We start from the raw sequence: 11,797 nt of genomic DNA, 5'->3' as shown, positions 1-11,797 counted from the left end.
CTTAAACGTAGTTTTCTTTCGGCTCTTGCATTTCTCAAAGTTTGAGACCGATATTTTATGTATAAAAAAAGTTGGAATGTTCAAAAAATGTTGAGGTTCAGAGAAAAGATGAAATAATTTTCAGTGAAGTTCCTACCAAAACGCAGTACCTAAACGTACTTTATTGTACTTTAATACATTTCCCAAAGTTTCAGCTCGATATTTTATTTACAAAAAAAGTTCTGAGTTTCAAAAAAACATTCAGTGAACTGAAAAACTGTGGTCGGTAATATAGGTATTTAGCTGTGTCACATGCCCTTAAAAGAACTTAAGCAATAGTCGATAACCTGGTGGTATCATACTCGCGATCGGCAATATAGTTTCGATTAATATTTATCACTTATGTCTGTTTTTATAGAATTTATATATACCTGAAAAAACCTGGAAATATCAGGGATTTTTTTAAGAGTGCTTTTTTAAAATTGCAATATAAAATTGAATAAGGCTGATTATTTTTTACGTGCATATTTAACTATTCTATTCTTATTTAAAAATCGATAGTTTTTAGGTAAAAATTCAAGTATCTGGTCGAAACTTCAACAGTTTATTTACCATTTCTTCTCTCTCTGGACTGAAAAATCCTTCTTAGTTGAAAAGTCTTCTTTTTGTTAAATTCAGCTGTTTTTGATTAGAATTTAATATTTTTTGGGTTGAAATAATATCTAGTACATTTTTCGTTCAAAATTCATTTTTTTTTGTATGAAAATTTAATTGCTTGATTGAAAAGTTAACTCTTTTGATAAAAATTAATTTTTGTTGAAGATTCATAATTTTAAGTGAAAATTCATCTCTTCAGTTGAATATTATTTTTTTTAACTAAAAATTTAACTGTTCAATTTTTAGTTAAAAAATATCGTTCTGGGTTGAAATTCAAGTATTTCAGATAAAGATTCATCATTTTAGTTGAAATTGTAACTATATTTTTTATGTTAGGTTTTTTATTTTTGGCTGAAAGTTTTTTTTTTCTCTACACGTAATTAATAATTTCAGTTGAATATTCCAGCATTTTATTTCACAATCCATCTCTTTTGTCGAACATTATTTTTTTAGTTGAAAATTTCTTAAATTTTTGGTTCACAGTTTGTATTTTTTAGTTAAAAATCAATGTGTTTTATTGAACATTCGTCTTTTTGGTAGAAATGAATCTTCTTGGTTGAAAATTAAACTTTTTTGTTAAAATTCAACTATCGCAATTAAAGGTTCATTTTTTTGGTTAAAAATGCATCAATTTGCTGGAAAATTTATTTTTTCAACTGAAAATGTAACTATTTCAATTTTTTGATTGAAAATTAATATTTTTTTAGTTCAAAGTTCCTCGATTTGGTTCCTCTCTTTCGTTGAAAATTCATGTATTTGGTTTAAAAGTCAACATTTTGTTTCAAATTTTCTCTCTCTCTCTCTTGACTGAAAAATCTTTCTTCGTTGAAAATTCAACTCATGTTGAAAACTTGTATGTTTTTGTTGAATTCAGCGGTTTTTGTTAAAAATTAAAATCTTTTTTTTTATTAAATTATCAGTCAGTTTAATTATTCCTTGGTTGAAAGTTAAACCCTCTGTTAAAAATCATTTTTGTTATTGAAGACTCATAATTTTATTAAAAAATTCTTCACTTTTTGTGGAAAAATGAGCTATTTTGTTGAACATTTTTTTCTTTGACTGAAAATTATTATTCTTTGAACCGTAAATGTTACTATTCCAGTTTAATATTCTATCATTTTTATTAAAAATGCATCTATTTGGTTGAATAGTAAAATTGTATAATACACATTTAACTATTTAATTTTTGGTTCAAAAATTATTGTTTTGATTTAAAATTCAAGTACTCTGGTTGAAGATTCATAATTTTAGCTCAAAATGCATCACTTTGATTGAAAATGTAACTATTTTTTTGAAAATTATTCTTTTTTTTTTGTAAATTACCTTTTTTCTGAAAATGCGACTAACTATTCCAGTATAATATTCGATCATTTTGGTTCAAAATATATCAGCTTGGTGGAAAATTAATGTTTTAAAATGAAAATTCAACTATTCGCTTTTTAGTTGTAAATTGATCTTTTAAGTTCAAAATTCAACTATTTGAATGAAACTTTTTCGATTTTAGTTGAAAATTCAACTATTTCCTTGAAAATTGATGTAGTTTTTTTCAAAATCGTATTTTTGGTAAAAAATTAATCTTTTTGGTTGAATATTAAACTATTTGATTAAAAATTCATCTACCTCGTTGCGCTATATTTTCACTTGAAAAATTAGACACTTGAAGCTGTTTAAACTGAATTTGAGGTGGAACCCACATTAATTTTACCCAAAAGGGCCCTGAATTTAAAGTATAAGAAGATAAAATATAAATTTTTTTGAACTATTATTTAATTTATCGATGGTGCTAAAATTTTAAAAGAATATCTTGCAATATAATTTTTCAAAGCTTTCTAAATTAAACATATTAATTGAATCCCTAGAAACTAAAAAAAAACATTATTTATAATAAACTCAATTGAAACTGTATACATATTCCGAGTTGATTGTTTTAAAAGGCACGAAATATTTGAATGGCTTCTTACTATAAAAAATTATACCTGGTAAAAGCTGGAATATTCATCGATTCTTTCCCAGGATTTATGTAGACACTCTCATTTGGGATTTGAGTTCTATATTAAATACAGTTAAAACCGCTTGAAGGTCCTTACTTTTCAAATGAAAATATCGCATTTTCAACAAGGTATATGAATTTTTAACTAAATAGTTTAATTTTCAAACAAAAAATTAATTTTTTGTAAAAAAAAAATAATTTTTCAACAAATTACATAAATTTTCAACGTAGGAGTTGAATTTCCAACTAAAAAAGACAAATTTTTAATCCAGTAGTTGAATTCTAATGCAAAAAATTAATCTTCAACCAAACTTATGCATTTTTAAATAATCTTTGGAATGTTCGATCGGAATAGTGAGTTTTTTCAGAAAAAAGATCTTTTTCAATGAGAAAAAAAAGTAATTGTACAAAAATTGTTACATTTTCAATCAAAGTAATCAATTTTAAACTGAAATTATGAATCTTTAACTGGAATAGTTTCATTTTATACTAAAAAGATAATTTTTAAACTAAAAATGTAATATTTAAATTTTTAGTTAAAAAAATTAGTATCCTACCAAAGAGATGAATTTTTAACTAAAAAGATGTTCTTCCTGTTTAATTTAATAAAAAAATGCGATAAGAATAATTTTAGTTGAAAGAATTGTTGCTAAAATGATAAATAAATTAAGAAAAATGTTGCAATAACTGCTGTTTAGTAAAAACTATTTTTTGAATGGCCGGCAAAAATCTTTGATGACCCGGAATTGACCGGAAATATTTTTCCTGAATAAAAACGGCCACCCTGTATAATCTAGGATATGAACCTAAACAAAAATTTAGTGCAATTGTATTTATAGGTTGAGATAAATGTAACCGAAGTTATATTAGCCGTATCATATCGCGCTGAGCAAATGGAAAAAGAATTGGAACAAGAAGCAGTAAAATTGGGAATTAATTTAATATTCTCGCACGAGGCAGAACCTTTGGGAACAGCAGGACCATTGGCACTTGCAGCTGAAATTCTTCGAAGTGGAGATGAACCTTTCTTTGTTTTGAACTCAGACGTAATTTGTGATTTTCCATTTAAACAGCTACTTCAATTTCACAAAAATCATGGTCGAGAAGGCACGATTGTCGTCACCAAAGTCGAGGAACCGTCCAAATATGGAGTTGTTATTTACGATGAACATGGCAAAATTGACCGTTTCATTGAGAAACCAAAAGAATTTGTTTCGAATAAAATAAACGCAGGTGTGTATAAGAATATAGTAAGAAATTAACTTTGAATCTATCTATTTTCATTATTTAATTATTTTTTTATTATTTTATAAATTTATATTGAAATTTATTTATTATTTATTAATCGTATCTAAAAAATTTAATTTTGTAAAATAAAGTATTTAATTTAGAAATTTTATTTCGTGATAAAATTTATTTTAAAATATTTCTAAACATTCTTGATTAAAAAGAACATTTACATTTAAATGATTTGTTAATCCTGGTAAATAATTCTTTTCATAACATTTTTCTATTACACTATATTTTGTAAACATTTTCACGCTTTCAAAGAGATGAGAAAAGTGAGAAATAGACGAAAAACTTAGTTCTCGACAAATTTTAAAATAATTTTCTAAAATTTCAAAAAAAAAATGTGCAACTTATAAAAAAAATTTAATTTTGTAAGATTACAAAATTTTACAAAATTTTACAACAAATTTGAGAATGTTTAAGAGATATTTAGAATTTTCAGATTTAAAAGTAATTCAAAAAATAATTAAAAACAAAATATTTAAGTTAAACATTTTATTTCATGATCAAATTCATCTCCAAATATTTGTAAACATTATTGATCAAAAAGAACATTTTAATTTAAATGATTTTTTAATGTTGGGAAATAATTCTATTCTTATCATTATTCTATGACAATATATTTTGTAAACATTTTCAACGCTTTCAAAGAGATGAGAAAAATAATATTATGTACAAAAAACTTAGTTCTCAAGAAATTAAAAATAATTTTCTAAAATTTCAAAAACTAATGTGGAAGTTATAAACAAAAATTTAAAATTTTTAAGATTTGAAATTTTTACAACAAATTCGAGAATGCTTAAGATATATTTAAAATCTTTGAACAGATTTAAAAATAATTTAAAACAAAATGTAGGTTTTTGAAGATTTCGAAAAAAAAGCTTTTTAGGAATGATAAAAGTTTAGAAAAAAATAAAAACATCTTTTAAGATTCCTGGTATAATTTCAATTATTTCGTCATTTTGAAAAATTAATTTTCAAGAGAAAATTAATAAATATTTCAAAAAGTTTAAAATGTTTTTCCAAAATTTAAAAAAAGAATGTAAATGATTTTAAAGCAACTTTTGTTAATTTTGCTAGATTACAATATTTAGGAAAGAATTGAGTATGTAGAGATCTTTTGAAAATTTAAAAGTAATTTAAAACTTGAAAAGATTAAAAAATAATTTAAAACAAAATATAGATTTTTTAAGATTTGGGAAAAAGAAGATTTTTGAGAATTTAAAAAGGTTTTAAGAGAATAATAATTTTTTCTTAAGGTTCCTGGAAAAAAATGTAATATTTTTTTGTTGAAGATTTAATTTTGTGAGAAAATTGAATAAAATTTCAGATAATTTCCTAAAATTTCGAGAAGAGAAAATGTAGAAGATTTATAAACAAATTTTCTCAATTTTGCAAGATTACAACATTTTAGAAAAATGTAAGTAATATTGAAAGATATTTAGAAATTAAACAAAAATAAATTGAAACTGGAAAAGATTTCGAAAAAGAAGCTTTTCAAGAATTATGGAAGGTTACACGAAATTAACATAATTTCGCAAGTTTCTTGAGAAAATTTGAAATGATTTTTTATTTTAAAAAAATAGTTTTAAGAGAAAATTGAAAAAAATTGCAAATGATTCCCTAAAATTTCGAAAGAGATTGTAGAAGATTTTAAAGCAACAATTTTCATTTTTGCAAGATTGCAAAATTTTAGAAAAAATGCAAATAATATTCAAAGATATTTAGATTTTGAAAAAGAAGCTTTTCAAAAATTATGGACGGGTACAAGAGAATAACAATATTTCTTAATATTTCTAGGCAAATTTCAAATGATTTTTTATTTTGAAAAATTAGTTTTAAGAGAAAATTGAAAAAGGTTTCCAAACATTTCAAATGATTCTCTACAATTTCGATAGAGATTGTAGAAAATTTTAAAGCAAAAATTTTTTAATTTTTGAAGATTACAAAATTTTAGAAAAAATGCAAGTAATATTCAAAGATATTTAGAAAATTTTAAAAATAATTTGAAACTTGATAGTATTTCAAAAGAATTAAAGATTTCAATTCCGAAAAATAATGTAAAAGACTTGAAGATAAATTGTTCAATCTGCAAGATTAAAAAAATTTAAGAAAAAATTCAAGTGAGTTTAAGAGATATTTAGAAGTTTTAAAAAGATACAAAAAGAATTTAAACTTGAAAAAATTTCAAGAAATTCCAAAAGATTTCTAAAAATGTTGAAGAAAATCTGAAAGATTATAAAGACACTTTAAAATTTTTTTAAAGATTTAAAAAAAATTTAGGGATAATTTGTGTCAGTTTAAAAATTGCTTAAAAATTTATCTCTTGATAGAAATTTCATCTTTTTTGATTATAATATAATAGTTTGGTTGAAAATTATTCTGTTTTGGTTAATGATTCAACTACTTTGTTGAAGGACCTGGGCTCAAATCCCAGCGGAGATAGAGAGAATTTTTTTCACAATCTTGAGATTAATCAATATTTTAATAATATTAATTAATAGAAGTAGACAAAACCAATAACATCTAAAATTATTAATTAATTTCCCTGGTCAAAAAACCTACATCAATAATAAAATTACATTTATCGTTGCGAAATCATCTTTTTTGGTTGAAAAATCAAATACTTGGTTAACAGTAACAGTTGAAGATTCATTATTTTAGTTAAAAGTTCATCTCTATGGTTGGAAATGTAACTATTTTGTTGAAAATTTATCTCCCTTCAGGAAGTTAATCTTCTTGATAGAAACTTTTTGCGAAAATTCGTCTCTTTTGGTAAAAATGTTATTTGTTTTGGTTAAAAATACAACTTTTTGGTTGGAAATTAATGTAGTAATTTATCATTAATTATTTACTTTTATTTAAAGGTTTATACATTTTCAATCCAAGTATTTTGGATAGGATAGAACTTCGGAACATGAGCATCGAAAAAGAAGTATTTCCAAATATGGCTAGCGATGGTGAATTATATGCTATGGATTTGGTAGGATTCTGGATGGATGTAGGTCAGCCTAAAGATTTTCTAACTGGTAAGTATTTCCCTGATTGTTTTCATAATTTTATTATTGTGCTTAATTAAAAAAATTATTTCAGGCCTCACAGATCAGTTTCTAATGACTCTATCTCTCGATTTTTTCTTGGATCTTAAAGTAAAATATTTTCTTTGTTATTTTTTGCTGTTTGGAATTTACGGAGTTGACTATATAAATCTGAATTTTAGTAAGAAAGATGGAACTTGTGAGTTCTATTTTTTTAAAATAATTTGAAATTTTTTTAATTATTATTATTTTCGTATAAATATATTTTTTCTTAGATAATTTCAATTGTAATTAGAAGCAACTGTAAAGAATTTTTGAGGGAATAAAATTAGGAATTAATTGCTATTAGAATTGAATAAAACTGCACCGAGAATTTTTTGAGACTCGGGAAATGGCAGGGAATTTATTTTTTGATGAAGAATTTTACAAATTTTTAGTAGAAAAATCTGCCAAATGTTCGATTTCAACAGTTTAAAAAAATAATTAGTTGAATTGTTATATTTTTCAATTAGTCTATCATTCGAAAATTCTTTACTTAAAAAAGTTTTGAGTTTTATTTTCAAGCTTACGTTTTTTATTTCAAGAATTTTTAAATTCTCTCTTGAAGACTTAAATAATTAAAATTTTTAAGCGTTTGAAGTTGCAAATTTTTAATAAAAACATTTTTATTTTTCATCGACTGTAAATATAAATAAATACATTTTTTATGGATTCGTACTTTCGCAATTAAAGGCTTTTATTAATTAAAAAATATTATTTCAGTTAAAAATATTAAATTTTTAACCTATTCAATTAAAAAAAAATTAATTAAGAAAAAGAATAATTACTGAATATTTAGCAATATTGTTAATTTAAGATAAGTAAATTAAAACTAAACAATTTGAAACTGCATTGTTAATCATAGAAAGCCTGGAATTGTTCAAATTTCAAAGAGATTTTAAACTTTGAACGTTATAATTTTAATTTTTGTATTAAAAACAAATTTTAATTTGTAAGTGAAATTGTTGAATTTTGATGTCTTAATAACAATTGAACACTTATTATTCGTAGAAAAATATAAGTAATTTTATGAAATATTTAGAAGTTTTTAAAGGATTCAACAGTAATTTGAAACAAAAAATTCAGAAAATTTTTAAGAATTGTCAAAGGCTTTAAAAGAATAAAAACATTTTATTAAGATTCCTAGGAAAATTAAAAATGATTTTTTATTTTGGAAAATTATTTAAAGAGAATATTTAAACAGGTTTTGAAACATTTACAAAATTTTCAAAAAAGAATCTGGAAGATTTTAAGGAAATTTTGTTTAATTTGCAGATTTAAAAAAAATGTAGGGAAAATTCCGTAAATACCTTTAAGAAAGAAAATTTTTTGTTCTTTTAAAGCCTTTCACAATTATTAAAAAGCTTCTACATTATTTTTTGAAATTTGTAAAAATCTACATTTTATTTTAAATTAAGTTGTGGCTATTTTCACCGAAATTTCGGCACGAATAGCCGAATTTTTTCGGTATACACACTTCTTTTAAGTCATTTGAAATCATTTCAAGTTTATAATTAATTTTGAATCTTCTGAAACCCTCTAAATACCTCTTAAAATTACTCAAATTTTATCTACAAAATATAAGTGTTTAGTTCTTATTTGCATATCAAAATTTTAAGGACTTTGCAAGAAGAAGAATTTGCAGGATTTTCTAAAAATTGTAGGAAAAATTAAATTCATTTTAAAAGGTATTTGAAAGTTTTGGAAGTTTTTCAAAAATAATTTTAAATTTTAATAAATCTAAAACAACTTCTGTATTTCTCTAGAGTTCAAAATAATTTTTTGAAGCTTTTCAAGAACATTTAAATTATTCGAAATGAAAATAATTTAACTTTTAATTTAATAAGTGTTCAGTTTAAAAAAATAATTTTCAATTTTTAATGTTTCTAGCTTAAAAATTCTAAAAATAATATAAATTTTGTAGTCCATTGATTGAGTTTTTAATTTGGAACTGAATATGAATCTTTGAACTCTATAATATATAAAAATTGAAAATTCTAAATTTGGTAGTTTAGCATTTGAATAAAAAATTTGTGCATTAAAAAACTTTCAAACTTCAATTTAAAAAGACCAAAATTCAAGAGTTTCAATTTGAGTGCTTTTATTTGTAGTTTATCTTCAAATAAAAAATGTTTAGCCGTAGAGTTTTAGTTTTCTAATTGTATTGACCGTGAAAAATGTTTGCGAACCGGGAAAAAAACCGGGAAATTATTTCTTCGATTAAAGCAGCCAACCTGGTTACGAACTGTGAGGCCTATAATTGAAATTTTAATTTCATCTCATTTGAAACTTTATCAGGAATGTGCTTGTACCTCACATCATTGAGCCAGAAATCACCTGAAAAATTACACTCTGGTCCCGGAATAATTGGTAACGTTATGATTGATCCAACTGCCAAAATTGGAAAGGATTGCCGAATCGGTCCTAATGTTACCATAGGTCCTGGAGTGACAATATCCGATGGATGTTGCGTAAAAAAATCAACTATTCTTGCATCTGCAATTATCAAAGAACACGCGTGGTTGGAAGGGTTAGTTTTTTTTTCAAATCGGAAAATACATATACAGTTGACTCTCACAAAGCGCCTGATTTTCGAAATTCCCTGATTTTTCCTTGACTAATTTTTTATTTTTCCTGATCATTAATATTCAAAATACAGTATTTCAGATACAAATGTCAAATTTATTAATTTACTAATTTATTTTAAGAAACAAATGTCTTTTCTACTATAAAAGATGGTTTTTAACAGTATACTTGGATTTTCAACAAAATAATTAAATTTTTAACCTAATAGTTGAATTTTCAACCTAAAAAGATGAATTCCCAACATAAAAGTGTTATTGTTTATATTTCAATAAAAAAAGATGAAATTTATACCAAAAAAAGAGAATTTTAAAACCAAAAGGACGAATTTAAATAAAGATTTTTCATTCACGCAAGGAACAAAAGTTTATCTTGATTGTTGAACCTTCAAGCCAAAAGACGAATTTTCCCTTAAAAAGATCGAGTTTTCGAATAAAAAATATGACCTCAGCTAAAAATTAATTTTCTACGAACCTGATGCTTTCTTACAAAAAGAAAGACAAAAAAAGTAATTTCAGACCAATAAAAAGTTGCTTTTCCCCAATAATTAGAATTTTCAACTAAAAGAGATCTATCTTAAAAAAGTGAAAGTTACATTTTCAGTTAAAAAAGAAATTTTCAACTAAAAATATCAATCTTCAACAAAAAAATGATTTCTTAACAAAGTGATTCAGACAAAATCTTTTTAAAAGATATTTTTGAATACTCAAACAGAGAATAATAACTTTGAATCAAAATGTTGCATTTTCATAAAAAATGAAATTTCTACTAAAACAAATAAATTTTTCAATCAAAAAGATAAATTTTCAAAAAAAAATAGTTGAATTTGCAGTTAAAAAGAACTTTTATCGATCAAAATATGAATTTTAAAGCAAGAAATAAATTTCTACGAAAAAATTGTATTTACAATCCAAAAGGGCGAAATTTTAATTTTAAAAAATGTGTTTTTAACAAAATTGTTGGATTCTTTTCCAATTAGTCCTATTTTTACCCAGAAAGATAACATTTATCTCAAAACAGATAAATGTTTATTATAAATTTTTTTTTATTGATTTTATTGATTTTATTGAATTAAATGTTCAATACTAACAAGTACTAAAACAGATTAATTTTTAATAAAAAGCGACAAACTTTTTCTTAAATTGAACTTTCTCCCTGGGAATATTTCAGATCAATTTTCAACAACAAAATATAAAATTTTAATTTTAACTTTCTTTTTAATTACAAAAAAAAAACAGTTTTCAAAACAATATTTTAATTTTCAGCCGGAAAATATTTGAGTTCTCTTTTCAACACAAAAATATTTAATTTAAGCAAAAGTCAGTTTTCTGCGAAATAGTTAAATTGTCAACAAAACAGCAGAATTCTCAAGAAAAAAGTATAAATTTTCAACCAAACAATTGCATTTTTGTTAAAGAAACATCTAAATTTTACTAAAACAGGGTGAATTTTTATATTAAAAAGACAAGTTTTTAAAAAAAAGTTGTCAAAAAAAGAAAAGAAAAATTTTCATCAAAATAGTTAAACTTGCAACCACAGGGAAGAAACTTAACCGATATAATTTAAATCAAGAACGGTTGAATTAAAAAGAAAGTCGATTTTTCTCCAAAAAATATGTTCTTTAATTTTATTATATATTTTTTTAGTTTTCGTTATAAAAAAATATAAATTTTTGAAAATATGTACTATGAAACGTTCTTTTAGTAAACAATAATGTTATGTTCGTGAAATTCAGAATTATGCAAGAACTGACATTACATGAAATATTATAATCTTTCTTTTTAAACTTAATATTCTTTTGTGGTTGAAAATCATTTTTCAACTTAAAAATTAAATATTTTATTTAAAATTCGCCTTTCTTGTTAAAATTGAATTGTATTTTATTTAATATTATAAAGATGGGAACATTAACTATTCAACTTTTCGTTGAAAATCCATATTATTTTGGTTTAAAGTTATATTACTTGGTTAAAAATAATGATTAAAGACTCATCTCTGTGGATAAAAATTCAACTATTCTATTAAAAAATTGGCTCTTTTTTTGGTTGAAAATTTATTATTTTGAACTCAAAATTTCACTGTTCCATTTTTAGTTGAAAATTTGTTCTTTTTTAGTTGAAAATTCACTTATTTTGTTTCAAATTGTATATGTTGTTGGAAATTCATTTTTTTATCTGAAAATTTCATATGTTCATTTTTGGTTTAAAATTATTTTTTTTAG

General features: G+C 23.2%; 1 protein-coding gene across 3 annotated transcripts in view; it reads left to right on the top strand.

Moving 5' to 3' along the window:
• The window catches only part of LOC117167619 (mannose-1-phosphate guanyltransferase beta), a 19,384-nt gene that overhangs the window by 5,494 nt on the left and 2,093 nt on the right, over positions 1–11,797 (top strand). For all 3 annotated transcript variants that reach the window (XM_033352685.1, XM_033352683.1, XM_033352684.1), the window contains exons 3-5: positions 3,466–3,859; positions 6,784–6,945; positions 9,292–9,523. In XM_033352685.1, the coding sequence (XP_033208576.1) occupies positions 3,466–3,859; positions 6,784–6,945; positions 9,292–9,523 (788 nt within the window). The remainder of the gene's footprint in view (positions 1–3,465; positions 3,860–6,783; positions 6,946–9,291; positions 9,524–11,797) is intronic.

This window comes from Belonocnema kinseyi, chromosome 2 (assembly GCF_010883055.1).
Source record: "Belonocnema kinseyi isolate 2016_QV_RU_SX_M_011 chromosome 2, B_treatae_v1, whole genome shotgun sequence".
NCBI classification, from domain to species: domain Eukaryota; kingdom Metazoa; phylum Arthropoda; class Insecta; order Hymenoptera; family Cynipidae; genus Belonocnema; species Belonocnema kinseyi.
The sequence above is the reverse complement of the archived record's forward strand: the minus strand, read 5'-3'. Positions and strand labels throughout refer to the sequence as shown.